At 39.0% G+C, this 20,524-nt stretch overlaps 1 protein-coding gene across 3 annotated transcripts in view; it reads left to right on the forward strand.

Moving 5' to 3' along the window:
- The window catches only part of ELOVL5 (ELOVL fatty acid elongase 5), a 70,437-nt gene that overhangs the window by 33,601 nt on the left and 16,312 nt on the right, over positions 1–20,524 (forward strand). For all 3 annotated transcript variants that reach the window (XM_079147657.1, XM_079147656.1, XM_079147655.1), the window contains 2 exons: positions 12,003–12,069; positions 14,037–14,224. In XM_079147657.1, coding sequence (XP_079003783.1) covers positions 12,012–12,069; positions 14,037–14,224 — 246 coding nt within the window. In that variant the 5' untranslated portion in view covers positions 12,003–12,011. The remainder of the gene's footprint in view (positions 1–12,002; positions 12,070–14,036; positions 14,225–20,524) is intronic.

Genomic DNA, 20,524 nt, shown 5'->3' on the forward strand with positions numbered 1-20,524 from the left:
CTAGAGGGCCTGCTGAGATCCAGGGGTTGTTATTGGTGTCCTTTGGATTCACTTGCTATTTTGAAACAAATTTGTGGAATCTTAAGATGAAAAATTTCTGTGCTAGTATATATCATAAGAATAGCAATTGTTTTATTTTCAATAGAAAACAGATCCTATAATATCTTGGGTGTAGTGTGGTTAAAAGCTAGAGAGGTTTATTGTTTTCATTTTAATAATAGGTCACATTTCAAAATGCATTGCAGACTATTCTCTGCCAAATGATAGCTATAAGATGGACTTTAAAAAGTCAACTGTGTGGTGACTTGCAGAGAGCACAAAATTTGAACCAACTCCAAAGTTAAGTAACATCTTTCTGATCTACTGAGCAGTAAGGTGACCCAGCACTTCCTGTGGTGTCTGAAATTTCCTGGTTAACACTCTAAGTCTTGCTTCCAGGAAATGTCCAAAACCAAGACAGTTTTCTAGCCTATCTTATAAACCTGGAGTTAACTAAATGACTCTATTTGTGGTTTGACTGAGTTATTTATAATCCCTGAACTTCAGTTTCCTTCTCTAGGCAATGAGGATAATTCCTTACTGAGTCTGAAAAACTGAGTTCATGGTAGATAACTCAGTATGTTAAGTCCCTTGTCTCAGGCTAGTAATAAAAGTGTTGTTTTCACAATCACATTCTTATTTTAGATAACAAGTTTTTCACTTCTCTTCCCGCTTCCAGTGAAATGGGGCGGGGGTGCGTTTATGTTTTATTAGGCCATGCTTGTGTTTGGTGGTGTGTAGTAACTTAGGAAGGCCAACAAGGCAAAGGAGACTCTAAGAACTTCTTCCCCCAGTCCCCTAGCTATGTAATTTCTAAGCCTGTTATCTATTACAGAGTAAAACATTACCCCGAATTAGTTTAAACCACAAACATTTATTGTCCTGAACAATTTCTGAGGGTTAGTTCCTGGAATGCTTAACTGGGTTGTTCTACCTCGGGGTCTTTCTTAGAGGTGCAGCCCCAGCTGCAGTCGTCTTGAACTGCCTGCAGCCTCAGGTTCTGCTTCTAAGCTCACTCGGTGGGTGTTGGCAGAAAGCCTGTTTCTTGCCACGTTGACTTCTCTGCAGGACTGTCCACACCATGACAGCTGGTGTCCCTCAGAGCCAGTGATGGAGAAACAGAAACATAGCAGCTGACCAAGATGGAAACCACAGCATCCAACCTAATGCCAAAAGTGATATATATCCCTTTGCTGTGTTCTGTTGGCACAATCCTGGGTCAGGAGGAGGGGGTCAGTGGGGACCATTACAAAGGCTGCCTTCCATAGGTACCAGTTTGAAGAAAGCTTGAGCTCATCTAATCCAGGTACTGAGATAGCATAATAGAGGGTGACTCAGCTGAGGATGGATGGCAACAGCCAGAATCCACATCTGTCAGCCAGTATCCAGATTCTTTCTCCCATTGTCTACTTTGCCTCTATCCAGTAGTGTCCACAATTGACCAACCATGTGCCATTGGTGGAGGCAGCCCAGCAGTGTCCCATCCTGCCCCAGTTCAGTATGATTAAACAAGTAGTTACTGAATGCCTTCCGTGTACCAGAAATAGCTGCTGGAAATTACACAGAGCAAGATCATTAAGTCCCTTGCCCTCCCAGAGCATTGCAGACATGACTACCACTGACACCTGGCTCAGGAGGTAGTGACAGGTGTTAGAGGTCTCACAGTGGTATTTTTTACAACATTCCAAAATGGAGGAAGACCTGACGAGTTTTAATGCATGCTGTTTATATGTGATGTGTACCATGTGACTCAGTGTTTGAAAAATATGAGAATTGGTCTCTACCTTGACAGGATTTTATTTTATCTTGAGGGATGGTTTGAAAAGAAATGATTCCCCTTCACCCTCAACTGGTGAAGTTCGAGCATATAAGGGACTATAATAAAATTTGTTGGAATCAAAAATTAGCTTGTCCTTGAGGCCATGCTCCTAGTATAGACTCTGTCACTATAGTATGGACACTTTCAAGGTAACAAAACTTCAAGAGCTGCAGGGGGTTTTGCTTGAGCGCAAAAACCCAATTTTTAAAATGTGTATCTCAATGGTTCCCAAAGCAGGTTGTGCCTCAGACTTACCTGAGGAACTTTAAAAACAAATAAATTTCTCAGCCTTTAGGTATTAAATCAAGATTTCAAGGGATTATCCATAGAAATCTATGTTTTTTTAAAGCTCCTTGGTGATTCTGAGATGTAGCCAGGTCTGATAACCATTGATCTGAAACGCTAGAAAGCCATGAAGGCATTTATTCACTCATTCATTCATTCGTGGTTCATCCAGAAAACAAATCTGTCATGCACGCGTCCATGTTCTCTGGAGATGCAAATGGGAACACCAGAAATGTCCCTCTGAAGAGCTTGGAGCCTAATGAGGTTTGTGGATAAAGGACAGATAATTGCATTATAAATGAAAATCACAACACTTGAAGCAAATAAGCTTGGAATTTTATCACTGATTGAGATATAATGGAAACAAAGATGGGAGTATGAAAATGAGACCTTTTTCCTCCTCTCTGGGTCTTAATCGCAGAGATTTCTAATGCCTCTATTACTGTTTTAGGTGAACGCAACTGGTTTTTATTTGTATAGTATCTTAAAAACTTGATAATGTCATTTTAAATTGTGTTAATTCTCTTATTCTCAAAAATAAAGCTGTTTGTATTCAAATAGTACTAAGACATATGGTCACCATCTTTTTAACAAAATACACATGAAGACGCACTATCGAAAACTGCTGGGGCTATTTTAAGAGCTATTTTAAACTGTAGAGGAGGAGACCTGGGTTCATTTTTGGGGTGGATGGACATTGATCTACACTTGAACTCACAAAAAAGTCCATGACCAACATCTTCTTAACATTCCAGAATTTTTCTAGAGTTTCTTTCAAATTCCATGATTCACAAGTATCCTTATAGCATGGCTTCCATCTAAAAGAACAAGCTGTGAGGTATGGAAAGTTTCAGTTGCCCTTGACTTTTTTCAAAACTCCAATTTATGGCCTAGAAAAACACTTTCATAAAAATTGAATGTGAAATTGATCAATTCAAAGGTCTTTGTGATGATGATGATAATATATTTTTGTACTGTGTGCCATGCACTAGTCTAAGCATTTTACATATATCAAGTCATTTAGTCACTTGAAGAAGGCACTACAATACCCTTATCCTACAAACTAGGAAACTAAGGCATAAAAAGATTAAATAACTTGCTCAAGGTCACACAGCTGATAAGTGGTGGGGTAGCGGGCTTCAGATTGTATGCTTCTAGCCACCACTATTCAAATATGATCGACTCAGGTGTCTTTACGCATTTCTTATTACTATAAGTTTCAGGAGGGCAGGGGTCATGTCCTTTTCCTAACAAGCAATATACTGCTTGGCACATGGTAGTCACACATTACATATTTGTTAACTCATTGAGTCAACTGCCTTTCAAAAGTAACATAAAGAACAATCATTTTAGAAATCCCTGAGAATACAGAAATAAAACCAGTCACAGGGCTGACTAGATCCCCCCACTCTGGAAGCATCTTTTACCTTACTTCACTGCAGCCTTATAGGCATTAATTAGTTACTGTCAGCAAAGTTATGTAAGAGCCAAGTTCTAAGTCCAGTCTCACTCACCCGCAGGGAGCATTCTGTGTGTCTGTTATTATTGTCTTTTTCCAAACATGACAGAATGTGCTTTGTCTAAACAAAAATTATCGCCAGTTCTTGTTCTTTGGTTTCAAATGATAAGTAATTTTGTCCAGTAACAATTGCCCCCAATTGTTAATTGAGTGGATTGGTTTGTGGGGGTCCATGTTCTAAAGGCTAAACCCTACTAAGAGTTAGGGGAAGAACTTTGAACTTGAACATATGTTCTGTACTTTTAGCTGTGAATAAAAATTCCCCTAGCATTAAGTTATAGGAAGATCATATTAGTATACCTTTCCCATTGCTGAAAAGATTCTGAGTTTCTTAGATCAGGTGTATTTATATATTGCTTCAAAGACTAGGAAAAAATCTCTGAATTGGAAAGATGTTCCCTTGAATGTTGAAGGGGGTATGTGTGTTTTTCTTCTTAATTTTTAATTTTTTCACACTTTATTCAATGCCTTTGTTGATCATGTAGCAGATAAGAGCATTTTAGATTACTAGTCTTCAGGATGTTCTACTTGAGCAATGCCTTCTATAGCTAGGATTTAGTCTCAAGTTTTAGGAAGCCGCTATTGTAGTCTAGATGTGCTGTTTTCTTCCTTTTTATTTTGCAGTAGCAGCTGTATCCCTGCATTTATACTGTCACCCATGGACACTTAATGTACTCAGAACAAATAGGAGCACTTGCCCTTGACAAGTTTGGGCTTTAACCAAGAAGGTGCAGAGTATGTTACTGTATGCCTGAGTCGGATGTATCCAGGTCACATCAGAGTGGAAGTGCTGTGTGCCAGTGAGTGGTCCAGACAGCATAGCTACAAGAGACCACAGAAATGGGGCTTTGTCACTCCTAATGTGGGAAAGGAGAAAGATTGGAAGTGAAGACAAAGCAGAGCAGAGAGGAAGGACTACGGATGATTTAGTTAAGAACAAAGCCACTGGGTGATTCTCCATTGCCTTAAAAGAATCTCCTCCTCCAGTAAAAGTTGACATAGTACTGTTTTGTTCTTGAAGTTCTGGGGATCAAACCTAGGGCTATATGCATACTAGGAAAGCACTTTATAGCTGAATTACACCCCCAGCCTCTGAAATAGTACTTTTTAACTAACTGGTGGCAGCCAAGGGGCAGGTGTTAGAGGTTTATCTTTTGACTCTGTTTAATCTCACTTTAGTACAAGGCAATACTAGTCGTTGCAACATGTAAAACTTTCCCCCAAAGCATCCATTACGGAATAAGAAGTTCCACCCTTGGGGTTGACTTGTGGCAGTGCTTTGCAGAACATCAGTGTCCCCACTTTTGCGTTTACTTTAGACAAGACCCCCAAAGAAGTCTTTTCTTTTTCTCCATGTATAATGTATGATAGGAAAAAAAGACTTCATCAGAGCATAACAAGAGTTTGTTATGCCCTTGGAATGGAGATTAGGACTTGTGGGAATTCTACAGGAGAAAAAAATGAGCGGAGCTTCATAGATTATTGGAATGACCATACAGGATCTGAGTTACCAGTGTTGTTATGGCAGGTATTTTTCTGGAGCCAAGATTTGATCCATTGTTATTATTTATTTAAATGCCAGCATTTTAGAGGGGTATCTGAAAACTTATTAGTGCTTGTGTGTTCTTTCCCATACAGTCTTTTGTATTTTAACATTTCTGAGCAAGGTGGTTATTTTCCTCCTTTCATTTGGGAGCTGATTTTTCCCAACCTAGAAAACCCTTTTAAATCCAAGAAACAGGGTTGTGACTATCAAGTTAAAGCACTATTTAATTTTTTGTTATTTTGTGTAACTGGCAGCCAACTTGAAGAGTGTTCCCATGCCTGCTTAACAAGTTGACTGTGAAAAGGAATGGATGGGCATGAGAAAAGAGAACAGGCAGGGAAATTTCAGGCTGTCCTCTTCCAGCTCATGGGTTTGTAATCTGAGCTCAGTTGACTCATTTTTGATGAAATCTTACGATTCAATAAAATAAAAAAAGCCTCTGATGGGAAGTTATGCTTAGACAATAGACTTCTACAATAAATATACTTTTAAACCAAAAGGAATGTGACTTGACTGATTTCACAGGAAGATTTCAAAGTTGACTGACTTCCACCTGCTAGCATTGCTTTGCAGCCAGACGAACCAAGGCTTGAAACCCCAAACATCTTCAAGTCAGCAAATGGCTTTATTGTGAGTTTAGGAAGTTCTCTCTCTCTCTCTCTCTCTCTCTCTCTCTCTCTCTCTCTATCTATCTATATATATATATATATATATATATATAAATTTTTTTTTTAATCTGTTCAAGCAGATTTACCTCAAGATCCCAGTAGTACCTTTCATTTGTGTGCAGCCTTCCCACTTCTCCCTGCACCAGATAGAAATGGCCAAGAAGCTCAGCATTTGCATTCTTGTGGAGACAGCTGTTTCATGTTGAGAACTGCATGGCAGCAACTCACTCTGTCCTGTCCTTTTATTTGCCCAAGCAAGTGTCCCCCATTGTTGCCATCCCTACCCCATCCCCTCACTTTTGTTGTCTTTGGGAGCTCACAAGAAGGAAGGAGGAGGGGACTGACTTGCTATAAAGCTTATTGTGGTGTAGTGTTGTTTTTCAAGCATGATTCCAGTAACTCTGTTTAGTATTAGTTGGGAGTGAGTGCTGGTGTTTATTTAACCTCCCACACATGATTCACCTAGGCATACACTGCACTTTGAGGGGTAGTCAGCAGGTGCACTGGGGGGTGGGCACAAGTGAAAACAAGGCACAATTATAATGTAGTTGCAGGATTGCCAAAAATCCTCCAGAATTTTATAGAAGTGGCTCTCAGCGAAGAGTGTCTATTGGGAAACATGCATTAAAAAGAGAGAGTTCTTTAAAACCTATTCTAGTTTGCCTGCCCTTACTCTGTTTTCTTTCTCATCATTTTCTGTGTGTGGCTTTTGAACTAGTGAATAGCTTTTGGATGCTGTTATGGTTGGAGTCTTGAAAAATGAATCCTGTTACTCCCTGTTGTGACCTATAATCCTGGGGAACCCCCTAAGTTGAATGGAGGTCAGGGACTCCTGGTTAAAGAGGATAGGAAGTGATTCGGGCTTTGTGTCAACAGGGTCTAGTTTCTGGAGGTGCTGACTCCCGCAGTCATGCTCTCTTTTCCTATCAGTTTGTGGAGAACCAGTCAGATCAAAGAATGGCCTATTCTTCTGCTGCGTATGGGACCAAAGCTCCTTTTCCAGGGGCTCAGTGCCTGGGCTTGGTCTCTTTTGTAACAATTGTACAGAGCCAGCTGTGTTCCCACATAGCTCAGAGCACTCAGGCTGCCTGTAGGGTGAGAAGGGTTATTGAGAAGTGATGCCACAGACCCACAGCTTGGAAGATGAAGACTGGCAGTTAGGCAGCCTGCACACCTGGCAGTGTGATTGGGCATCTTGTGCTAAGTGGGTTGTGCTGTTCTCACAGTTCGAGATCACTAGGCAAAGTGTCAAGGACTTTGCAGGCCCCTCTGCCTCCCATGCCTTTAGAAAAGTACAAAAGAGTATAGGTTGACCCACAGGCCTCTCAGCAAGTGCCCAATTTACCCAGCAGAGCAGGCCAGCCCAGCATGGCTAGGAAGAATTCATTTGCTGAGACCTTTTGTACTGTTCATGTGGCACAACAGATGACGCTCGGCAAGGGAGATGAGAATGGAAAGGGCAGGTTGTTGGCAGGCAGGCTGTAGCTGGGAGGGTGAAGGAGCAGAGGCAATGTGAGCAGTTAAGAATTGGCACCCTCTTCTGTTCTGAGCCCCTGGGCCACATACTCCCTGCAAGGTGTGCCCTGTGACTGTCCGCTGCTTCAGGGCCATTGTGCTCATATGTCCCTCTGAGTAGGACATCCTTCCTCTTGATAGACACATGGCTTCTCTTGCTATTCAGGTCTCTGCTGTGTTCCCATCTTCTCTGGGCAGCCTTCTCTAACCACATTTTCTAAAATAAATACCTACTCCATGATTCATTTCATTCCCTTTACCCTGTTTTATTTTTCTTACTAGCAATTATTTCACATATATATGTGAGTGTGTTTCTGTCCATAATTAATATAGCTAGTCCTCCCTTGTCCATCGGAAATACATTCAAAGACCTAAAGTAAATGCCTGAAGGCACACACAGTATGAAACCCTATATATACTGTTTTTTTCCCCGTACGTACATACTAGGATAAACTTTCACCCTTTCACTTGAAGAAAGAACTTTATGACTTCTCTTTGTCATATTCAAATTGCCAGCATTTGTATTTTTAAGGCCATTATTAAGTAAGGGCTACTTGAACACAAGGCACTACAATACCTTGACAGTCAATCTGATAACCAAGAGACTTTGGGGTAGGTAGCATATACGGCATGGATACCCTGGAAAAAAGGTGATTCACATCCTATCCTGGGTAGGGGGAATGGTGTGAGATTTCATCATGCTACTCAGAGTAGCATGTAATTTAAAACTTAGGAATTGTTTCTGGAGTTTTCCATTCACTATTTTTGGAATATCAGTCATTTTACAGGGATTGTAACTGAAACTGTGTGGGGGGTACTGTATATATTTATTTATTCTTTCTGCATATTTCTTCTCCCCAACAGCCTGAATTTTTATTTGTTGCCTGCTCTATCTCTCAGGGCCTTTGAGTCTCAAATGTCTGGTACATGGTGTAGGCACTTGGAAAGTGTGTGGTGTGAATAAAAACGTGAATATATATTGTGGAGATCTGTGGCTGCTGGACAAAAGCATGACATTGTGCTGGGTAAATGATAACAAGGAAACCTTTAGTGAAGATGTCTTTTGGTAACTTGTATAAGAACAAACAACCTTGTCTGAGAAGAGTGTAATACATTAGCAGTTGAAGGCATGATAGCAGGAGAGTTTGGAGAAAATACTTAACATATCCGTGTCCAGCCCAGAATAGGCCTGACTTTCATGGGTGAAGATGCTACTAATTAGGGACCTGTGTTCCAAGAACCACCTTTACCCATCTTTCTCCCTTTGCATCATGGACATTTCAGGAACAACAAATGGCTCTAAAGATTGTTGTTTTCCACATATCTTTTCTTCTAAAGTCTATTTTGCTAATTTTTCAGTATGTTCCTAAGCTTGATATTAAAATGTTCTACAAATCCAAGAGAATTCTCTCACTGAGAAGAATTGCAGTCTAAGAACAGATTGGCTGTTTCTGGCAAAGTCATCTCTTGCATGTGCTTTTGTAGTAAAGACATTCCACTTTATAAAGATGAAAAAGTACGCCTGCATTCACTGGCTTCTCCTGGGCCTCTATTCAAGATGGGTTTAGACTCAGATTATTCAGGACAGATGGCTTGTCACAGGACTCTTCAATGTCTCCAAATACTAAATTCCACAGTCTCTTGTGATAGCCTGCTGCTAGGTCCAGTGTTCTTGGACTGAAGTTTTACCTTATGTTTAATCAGGCTGCTTTTCTAGAGGCATGATGTTAACCTAAATTCTCAAACTGGACTCTGTCCTAGGCTGCTGTCCTTGTAATAGTGGGTCATTTGCAGCAATTCCTGGATCTTAATTTTGTCCCAGTTCACTATTGTTCTTCTGCCCTGTTTCCCCTACCCCCTAAGCCAAATTCCATTTTTTCAAACATTTTCCCCTTGTTTCCATCTTTTCTATATCCTCCTTATGTGTATTTCTTCTTACATAGAAACTGAAACTGATTGCAACCCTCTGAAAGGCCCCTTAGTTGAAAATGCAATGAATGAGTCCCTTATTGTTTTTGTGAGGTATATTCCTGATGTTAGATTCCAAATACTGTTATTTTAACTTATTCTTGCAGCATGGTATTAAGTATGTTTATGCAGTTTCTGTTCTTTTGCATCATTCTAACATCTAAGTTTTGAAATTGCATTTCACTTTTGGTTTATTGCTTCTGGCTTCTTTTATGAACCTCTCATTTGTTCTAGGTGGCCAGGTATGCTCCTTGGTGTTTATCCCCATTTGACAAACCTTTGTACACAGTAGATGCTTGACATTTACTTATGTAATTAGTATATTCGTTTTAGCCCTGCCTTTCATGTTTAGAGAATATCTCTTTCTGGCAAATTTCTTTTCTGAGATGTTAACAGCTCCCTTACCTTCCATTGCTATTTCCCTAGGGGAGTGTGTTAAGACTTAGAAGTGAACATTGTGGGTTGTTGTAATGATGGGGACTCGCTGGTGGCATTTAACAGACAGGGACCAGGGATAAGTTAACCATCCTTAGTACACAGGACAATGATTTCAGCTCAGAAGGCCGATAGTGCTGCTGCCAAGCAGCATGAATAGCCATGGATGGCTGACAGTGTTCATCATGGAGTTGATCCTGTGGCAGACGTTCAGTTGAAAACGCATTGAGGGCTTAGTGTGCCAGGCACCACTTTAAGGGTCTTATTATATTAAATCATTTAATCATCTTAATCTTAGAGGTAATTACTATTCTCCCCCTTTTACAGATAGGAGTTTAAATAACTTCTCCAAAGCCACATTGCTAGTAAGTAGGAAAAAAATGGGTTTCAAAGCCTAGCTGTCAGATAAAGAGCCCAGCACTGAACTACTCATCTGCTTGCTAAAGTTATGCCTTTGTACCTGCTTAATACCCTGCCAGGCTTAATGCCTGACTATTGTACCTCCATTGTGACCCATTATTAAAAAGCAGAATAACCTACTATTTTATAAGATCTAGATTTAAAACCTCTTGGAGGCAGGTAAATCTGTCCCCGGTGAGCAGCTTATGTATCAGTTATCCAGTTCAGTAGTCAGGGTCTTTTTTTCAGAAGGACCAAGTCCCACGGTTGTGTAGCTATAAGGGACAAAGGTGACTGCCCTAGGTGTGTGGGAACTGGTGCTTTCTTGGATTCTGGCCACAACTTGAGGGAGTCACAACCTCCTCAGGTCCCTTCGGGACAGAACCCAGCTAACTGTTGCTTTCACAATGTCATCCCTGCCTCCTCTCTCTCTGTATCACATCTGGGCTGGATGGCTTAATTGTAATTACTAGAATCACCAGATAATTTCATGAATAAAGTAGTTTATTTTGAAATTAGCCAAGGAATACATGTGCTTCAGTGTTGCAAGACAAGGAAAAGAAGTATCACTAAATGACTAACAGTTTAGTTAAAAAAAAAAAAAAAAGAAAGAAAAGAAAAGAAAAAAGAAAAAAAAAAAAAACCTGATTTTGCCTTTACCCTTGGAAGTTATGGTGTTTACCAGGTTGTTTGTATAAGAGGAGTGGCCATGAAAGTTGAAAATGCATGCCTCCTAAATTTAATAAAGAAAATCTAAGCAATATGCACATGAAAAGATGCTTAGCTACCCTCTAAATGTAAATCTTAAGTGGGAAGAAAATGCAAAGAACTACAGAATCTTAGAAGGTGGAGGTAAATATGCAACTACTATCTCCAAGATTATTTTACCAAGCAAAAACAAGCAAGTAATATATACAGTTCTGTAGACAACAGTACTTTTCTAAATTTGTTAAACTGTGCCTTCCCCATAGTAAGAATATATTTTACAGCACAGCTGAATACATGGCACTTAAAAGTTTGACACAGTAAAACTGAAGTTTTATGAAATAATATTTATTCATTCTCACTAAGGGTAAAACATTTTTGTTCTCTGTTATGATCAAATTATGATTATTTTTAATGCTAAGTTGACTTGATCATCTTCTAATGGGTTGCAACCCAGAATTATAAAAATACCCATTTAACATGACCCTTTTGTACTCAAAAAGGGGAACTGTCTCTGAAAGCCTCTCTGACTGGAGCTGAGGGATTGGGTTGGAGAAAAGTGATGAGATTTTTGACAGTCTTTTTCAGTATTTAATATTTTCATTTTTTACTGTAGACATGAAGTGTTTTGAGGTAATAATTAACAACAGTGACAAGTGAGGACACCAACCCTGCCCACCTCTTCTCCCTGTGGCATTCCGTTCCTGTGCAGGCCTTCCTGTCCCTGTCGTGTGAGCATAGGCTCCTGCCCAGACGGATTGTCTCAGTCTGCCACCTTTAAATCCATTTCCACTGTTCTCCCACTGAGATTTCAGCTTCACGGGAAGAGTTTTTATGGAACTGAGAAAAGTTCAGAAAGCTGGCGCTTCATTTATAAAGTGAATTCACAAGATTGTGTCTTTCCTTTTGATTTTCAAATTAGAACTAGCACATAAGTTTCTTTTGGGTGTTAAAAAGAAAACTTCTGTTTTAACATGAGAAATTTAACCTTGTCCATCACATAGTCTGTGAAAAGAATTTGTTCTTGTTCTTTTATGATAAAGTACTACATAAAAAGCATTTTGAGGAAAGATTGATCAATGACTTTTTTTTCCTTCTTAATAGGTTTTTAAAATGGAACATTTTGATGCATCACTCAGTACCTATTTCAAGGCCTTGCTGGGCCCCCGAGGTAAGGTGGTTTTTGGTTTTTCTCACCCACCCCACCCTTGTGCCCATTATAGCCACTTGTAAATATTGCATGAGGAGATTCTAGAAAATGTTAACATTTTCTGTAAAAGACTTTGTTACCCTGGGTAACAAGAGGCTTGATGACATCCTTGGCATTTGTGAAAGTGGGGTGGTATGCCCTGGCTCCAGGAGCAGAAACATAGAGCTGCTGTGGGTGGCCTTCTGCTGCTTCAGCTGGAGATCAAATTAGGCTACAAATTTTATAGCTTGAGCATACTACAGCTTTTACCATCACAGTGGTATGCTTTTCTCAGTTCTTATGATTTCTCTTAAAGAACTGGTTTCCAAAATGCTCTGCTGCAGTAGGGGTTAAAACTCTTCTACTTTCACAATTTCAAGGGCTATTCATTTATTTATTGAGGCTAAGCTGGCGTTGAACTCCTGAGCTCAAGTGATCCTTTTGCCTTGACTTTTCCTGAGTGCTAGGACCACAGGCATGTGCTACCACACCAAACACACACACACACACACACACACACACTCTCTCTCTCTCTCTCTCTATTTGGCAGTGCTAGGGATCAAACCTAGGATCTTTGCTTGCTAGGCAGGACTATGCCACTGAGCTACATCCCCAGCCCTTAAGGGCTTTTTCATGGTCTTTTACTTAGTGTCATGTCAGAGGGGAATACATATACTCCAGTTCACTTGTTAGACTCCTTAGCCTCCAGTATCTTTTGGACAGTAAATCACCTCTATATTGCCTTCTTTTAATGTCACCTATAGTCCCCTATTTTAATGTCTCTATTTCTGAGCTTTTTAAGTTCACATAAAGATTCAAGAAAAACCACAAATAGGTTTGTGCAATGATGCAGCTGTGTAATCCCAGCTGTTCTGGAGGCTGAGGTGTTAACAGTTCCCTTATTGAGGTCTCTGGGACCTGCCTCCTCTGAAGGACTTCTCTGAGCCACCAGTTCTGTAGTACTGACACTAACCCTCCACCCTCCTAGGATGATGGGGAGGCAATCTCTCTGGGAAGCCATGAGAGAAAACACTGGGAAGGTATAGGGTGTCTGCAGGAGAGGAAGGCTGGTAATTAGTTCCTCATCCAGCCATCAGCCCCTTTGCTGCAGGCAGGTACTTGGGCCTGTTTTTCTTCTCCCTCCCTGTCCTTGCCTGGGAATGGAGATAGGGAGGGGAGGTCTCTCCTATACCAGCAGCTCCCTTGAATCAGCGCAGGTCCTCTCTCTCAAGCTCCTCCTCAAATAGCTCCTTAAATACCTTAAATAGTTCTTACCTCATCATGGCTGCATCACCAGCATGTTGTCCTCTCCTTTGACCACTGCATTCATGGCAGGTGCTGTCTTTTTAATCGGGGGCAGTGTCATTAACCTTGCTAAATGGCTTGTTTTCTGAGTCTGAACATAAGGGGCATTCTTACTGACATGGAGGACTTGAGTTCAAACTGCCATTTCTTGGATTTTGTGACTCTATGTGTAACTCTACAAATCTAGCTAATCCAGTTAATGGGAAATGTGGCATTCTCCTAGTTTTCTTTTAGATTTTTTTAAAAAGCATATTTTTATAATTATTTGACTCAACAAAAAAAAAAGCAAATGGTGCACATTATTATTCAAAACATAATAAGGAGCTTCACCTTGTATATATTGAAAATTCATGCCTCCTTTTCTGCTTTGTCAGGATTAGGGGCATTAATATCAGGTGACTTTGTGTTGGAGGTGTAGCTCACTAGTAGGCTCTTGCCTGGCATGCACAAAGCCTGGCTTCAATTCCCAGCATTACCAAAAAAACAAAAGCAGTATATGTGTGTGTTTGTGTGGCTGTGTGGGTGTGGATGGGTGTTAGAAATTTATAGAATCATGGTTAGAAATTTTTTTTAATGTTTTGAAAGTTACATTCATTTTTATATTTACCTTATTAATTACTAAATATTTTTCATTTGTTTTTCAGATACCAGAGTAAAAGGATGGTTTCTTCTGGACAATTACATACCTACTTTTGTCTGCTCTGTCATTTATTTACTAATTGTATGGTTGGGACCAAAATACATGAAGAATAAACAGCCATTCTCTTGCCGGGGAATTTTAGTGGTGTATAACCTTGGGCTCACGTTGCTGTCTCTCTATATGTTCTGTGAGGTAGGTCAAAGGTTGAGATGGGCTTCCTTGCACTTACATTGTTAATCCCGGGTTGTATCCCTAAATAGGCAACAGGGAGAGAACCCGCGAGCAAGTCTTTTAGTGCATTTCTGAATATGCTTTTAAATTGATTTTTCAAAATGAGAGTTGTTTATACAGATGTCTTCTAGAATATCTAAAATGGAAGCCTTTGCTATTGATTCTTTTGTTATTTATGTTTCTTATGATACTCAGAATTTAAATAAATGTTTTCAAAAATACTCTCAGGCAAGCAAAAATACAGAATGGAAAATGAACAAAATGTGAAAACAGATCTATGCACATTTTATTATTAAGCACTTAAGTGCTTGTTTGTGTGGAGATGGAGGAGGAAGGAAGTGGGTGGTACTTGTGTTTGGTAAGTTTTGTGGCAGTTTATCCTCTCTTATGATCTGATAACTTCTCAAATCTCATAAGACTTTTTTTTTTTTTAAGAGCTCAAAAATGTGGTTACATCCACATTTAGGTTTTGAATGGTCTGTGAATTCAGGCCCAGTTATTTCTTTTGCATGACTGGAATGTTGAAAATCAGACCCAGTGGTCCACAAGGTAAACGTAGCTTACCTATCAGTGCTTTAGTTCGCTATATTTTGCATAAAATATGCAATTATTTTGCAGTAATTCAGCCTATACAGCTAAAATGGGGAAGAAAGCTGCCCTCCAGTGGTAAACACAATTTGCGAACACTTTTTTAGGAAAGGATTCTTTACTTTTCAGCTTATAGCACTAACCTAAGTCCTTTTGGGTGGAGAATAAAGCCATACATAGAAGAAACACATTCAGGAACTCCAGTTTAAGTCTCTAAGCATTTTTTTTTTTTTTTTTTTTTTTTTTTTTGGTGGTGCTGGGGATTGAACCCAGGGCCTTGTGAGTACAAGGCAAGCACTCTACCAACTGAGCTATAGCCCCAGTCCTCTAAAATTTATTATGACTTTAATTCTCCAAGGAGTATTAAAGAGGAGAATGGGGGTGGAGGAGAAATCAGTGTGAGTCTTGGTGTTTAGAGTTACGTGAGTTTTCTCCCTCAGTATTGGGCTGCAGAGTTCTCTCCCAGGCTGCATGTTGTGGTGTGTCTGTTGTCATGTGTACAGGGGGACTAGCTAGTGGGAAACACTGTATTTCTGTGTTTGATCATCAGAGGTGTCAAGCTGTGAGAGATCCACGGCTTGTTCTCCCACATACTTCCTAAGCCAAGGTATTGATTTTGCAACTAGAATGGTAGATGCTACTAGCATTACTTTTGTGTTTGACACTCCAAGAAATGCTTACACCCTTTTTCTACTTTTTTTCTGTCCTATTCTAGAATGAAGGCAGTTTAATTAGCCTCCAGGATGGAGATGGCAGGACTCAAGGCAGGGGAAGTGCACAGGAGCGACTCCTGGCCCCAGCGCTGAGCACAGCTCTCAGTGCTCGAGGGACAAAACCACAGCAAGCCCTCAGGTTCTTTAGAGCAAACTGTTTACTCTCCTATGATTGATGACAACTATTTCTTTAAGGGAGATTCTATAGAGTTCATTATTATACATACAATATTCTAGAAAAAATATTTAAGATGATTAAATCAAAGAGAACTTACGTGTTTGCTTTAGATGTTTCTCAAGCCCTGATGATATAGCTGTAACTGCATAAATTCAACCTCTTTCAAACAGATGCTTCCCTGGTGCATGAATTGCTGCTTGTATGTAGCTGAGTGAATTGGGGTGTTCCGAAAACCCTCTAAAGAAAGTTCAGATTTTCCTCTGGCATCTTAGCAAGAACCATAGAAGACTTTGATGAACAATGTCTAAGTACTGAATATACAGATTTTTAAAATATGTGGAGAAGAAAAATCACACTTTTAGCTCTAAAATAATTTAGAGTACATGAAGGGAGTAATAGACAAGCAATAGTTCCTGTATTAAAATCAAGTTTATAAAAATATATCCTAATCAGATATGCCTGAGTTGAAAGCAAACCCTAGTTCTCCGAGTTAGATTATTACCTTTTTGTCTGACTTCATTTTTATATGTATAGAAACCCATTAGTAATACCATGGTAGTGCATCGTTTGTTAAGTTTTGAATTTCATTTTAGCTCCACATTTTTCTGTTTTCTCTTGGCATTTCTGCTACATTGACTGCTAAAACAAAGGGCAGTCATGGAGTTTTAAAACAGAAAGAACTGAAGAGATCAGGAAACCAGTTGGGTCCCTCATTTTTGAGAAATGTGCCAGGAGGTAGAGCCACACCCATGTGGGATGGTAGCTATCAGTCTTTACTTATCTTCCTGCTTATCTGCATATTTGGATTCATATAGAATTTTCAATGTAAATAAGTATTCATTGGTATTCTTGTTTATTTAACTCTAGCATAAATTCATAGCTACCTTGACAGTATCAGGGTTGATAAAAGGAAAATGAGCAGTCATCTAAAGGAGACAGGGAGAAGTCTCAAAAGAAGGGAAGAAGGAAAAGGAAAGGGAAAGCACCAAAAACATTAAAACTTAGTGAAAGGAGGGAACTAAATCCCACTTTTTTTATAACTTTATTTTGTTTATTTATTTTTATGTGGTGCTGAGGATCGAACCCAGTGCCTCACACATGCTAGGCAAATCCCACTTTTAAAATTGTAAAAGGGAGTTTAAAATTTAGAAGGAATATGGACTTGTTCATAGTTTATACATTAATGCAAATCTAAAGAAAAAAAGGTCTCTTAATGATCTCGTTTCCATACTGTTTATTTCCAGGAAAGGCCACAGATCCTGATATGAAGTATATTTGAATAGTAGTGTACTTTAGTTTGAAAGTGTAGGATTTCATGGCAAGCCTTTTAAAAACATTTGCTTATTAACTTAGTAGGTGTTACGTTATGTCACAGTCAGTGGTGAAGATTCAGAAATAAAATTCCAAGCTATAGAAGAGAAACTTAGTTTGTATTACTCAGCCTTATAAGAGTGAATCTGTGCTCTTATAGCAGATGTAACAGTCTCATGTACCTTCTGCCCCTGAAATTAGGCAGATTTCACCTGAATAGTAGTCCAGTGTTTTTTCAAATTATCTATATGTCTTTCCTCTTATTCCCAAGACTCAAGATAAAAACCCCTGAATCTATGGTGCTCATCCAGGCTTTTCCTTATTCTGTAGTATCTACCAGATTGGGCCTGCATTTCCCTGCTCCTCCCCACCAACACACACACACACACACACACACCCAGCAAGCTATCAAAGTCACTTCTAATCCTTTGTTAGGGTTTTACACCTGCTTTTTCCTCTCAGGCAGCTGCTCTGCCTGGACATGGAACCTTTTTGATGTGTCTGCTCTTCTCTCGCTCTGCTTCTGACCTCTTAGCCCTACGCAGAGAGGATCTAATTGCATGGTTTGTGACAATCTGAAAGAGAACAACGTCTCTGTTGATCAGCCTGTGCCTCATGCTGATCCTTGGACTCATCAGCAGCTTCCAGGGAGGCAGGTCAATGCTGTGCAGCTTGTGTGACTTTGATCACCCCAGGATACTGTGCTGGGCGGACTGCTGCTCCTCTCAGGAAGGAGCTCTCTGGGTTTTCTTAGTCTGTTTTGTCAGCTCTGCTCAAACCCCACCATGCGACTCTTTCATTCTTCTGGGCCTCTACCCCTTAGAAACTCCCTTCACCCTCTCCTCAGACCTGAGACCTCCTGTCTGGCAGTCTGCACATCAATTTTGGGGATTCTGTGCAAGGACTCAGTGCCACAGAAGTTCAGAACACGGAGGGAGAGGACTCAACTCGAGAGTGTGATTTTTTTTCTTTTATTGCCAGCCTTTTAACCTCCCTCTTATTCCCAAGGAATATGACTCTCCTTCCAATTGAAGTGCACTTGTGATGTGCCTTATGACATCCCATCCCTCCTTCCACCCAGACTTGCAGATCACTGGCTTATGAGACACCTGTAATGGAAGGATTATTTCCACATCTTTTCCTTTCCTTTGTGAATATAGCTGAGTACTCTACCACGACCTGAATTAGAATAGGAAAAAGACAAATACGAGAACCACATCTTCATGTTAAATAACTGAAGATAAATCATAGGTTATAAAAAGATTAGTTTTTGAGTATTTACATGTGTTTTTTTCTTTGCATTTAGAGCTGTATGTTATGAAATAGTGTGAGAGAATTATCTGTCAGATATTCGAACATTTAAAATATAATTTGGAAGGAACTGGAGATTTAACTCAGTGGTAGAGCACCTGCCTAGCATGTATAAGGCCCTGGGTTCAATTCCCAGCACTGTAAAACACACACACACGCACACACACACAAACACAATTTTGAAACAAAAAAATGAATATCTAGATAGATAGATCTGGTTTAACATAAGTCTAAACTTATTCTTTCTTCCACTTTGAAATTTTTATTATAAAGTGTAATTTTTGAGCTGTTTTAAAATATTTAAAAGCCATGTAAATGATACCTATGTACACTTAACAGATGGTGACATTTTATTGGTTTGATTTTGTTCTTGATTTTGTTTAAGAAAGAAAACATGGGGTCAGGGGTATAGCTGAGTGGTAGAGTGGGTATTCATCATACATGAGACCTGGGTTCGATCCCTAGTATTCATAAATAAATAAATAAGAATATATTATAAAAATGCATCTAAAGTGCAATCTCTTCACAAATACAACTTTTTTAAAATTTCATGTTTCTTTCTGAATGATTTTTTTATACTTTTCCTGCATACACACACACACACACACACACCCATACACACCCATACACATACATAACAACATATATGTTCTGAGGTCTTTCTTAATTTTCATGAGTAGCATATTGTATATGCTTTCAATTAGCTTTTTTCAGTTAATATTACATTTTGAGATGAATTCATGTGTTCTTATGGACTTGATCTATTCATTCTGCTTATTTTAGTGCTAGAATTTATTATACTGTTTTATCCATGTTTCTTTGAATGGAAAAGCATGCTATTTATGTAGGATTTTGCAATTAACAGTTCTGCATTGAATGTTCATAGACATGTACCCTTGTGCAAATGTGACCATTTTTTTTTTTTTTTTTTGGAAAGAGATACACATAGGAGTTTAATGACTGAATCTAACAGTGTCTTGTCTTTTAGTGGGGAAATTCAGTCCATTTTCATTTAACATAATGGTTATTTAGGAGTAAATTCTTTAACCTTTTTTGTGCGGATATGTTTTCTTTGCCCTTTTTTTCTCCTTTTGTGCTTCCTGTTGAATTTTTATGTTCTTTACTTTTTCATTTAAGTGATTGGAAAGTTATTCATTCCAGGTCTGTTATTTGAATGGTAACCCATATAATTTTAACATGCATCATAAATCCTAAGGCAAATCAATATTTCTGTTCTCCTGAAGAGTACAAGGATCTTAAAAGATTTTAGCTCTGATGCACCCATCTTTCCTGTCTTCTTTCCATATGTTTGGGTCCACCTTGTTGTAAGATCCTAAACAATCACCACCATTGCCATAGGTTCTTACCTGGTTGTTTTCACTCACTGTTGATCTGTCATCGTTTTCTCTTTTGAGTTTCAACCTTTTTCTTTTGAAGTCATTCCTTTTGTGGGGGATGAATGCTTTGCTTCTGTTTGAGCACCATTTTATTTGCCTTTATATTTAATATTTTATTAAGGCATAGAATTCTAGATTAGCATTTTATTTTTCCAACACATTGAAGGTTCGTTCCAGAGAAGTCTGTTACATTCCTTTTTATTCATTCTTATGTTATCCTTTTTTATCCAGGTGCTTTAAAAAAAAATTTTTTTTTTTCTAATTGACTCCATACTCTGTTCAGTTTTGTCTGTTTTATCCATCTGTTGTTTTTTTAGTTTAAGTGATCATAATATTATATCTTTTACTTCTGAAAGTTCACTACCTGTTCTGTTTCATTCCATAACATAGAAACATTGTTTTTTTAACTCCAGGATAAATATCTATCTATCCAAACTTAACCATTTGCTCTAATACTGCTTTTAAAAGCATACTTTAAAAAGTCTGATTATAGTTACATCTGTGAGTTCATACCTTTGAAATAATGTTTAAGTCTGTTAAATTTCTTTGCCTGTTTAAAACAAAAACAAAGGTCTGTAGAATGTCCTGGGTAAATATCCCAAATTAGTAAATATCCCAAATTACTGGGGTCATCCTAGGTAAATATGTTTTCCCCCAAACAAGAAAAGTTTTGAAAAGACTTGTACACCAACTACTTCTTTTGAAGAACGATTTTTTTGAAGCAGAACCCCCCCCCCCCGCCCCAGTTTGGCACCCTCCATGT

This window comes from Sciurus vulgaris, assembly GCF_902686455.1.
Source record: "Sciurus vulgaris genome assembly, chromosome: 7".
In the NCBI taxonomy this organism is placed as follows: Eukaryota; Metazoa; Chordata; class Mammalia; order Rodentia; family Sciuridae; genus Sciurus; species Sciurus vulgaris.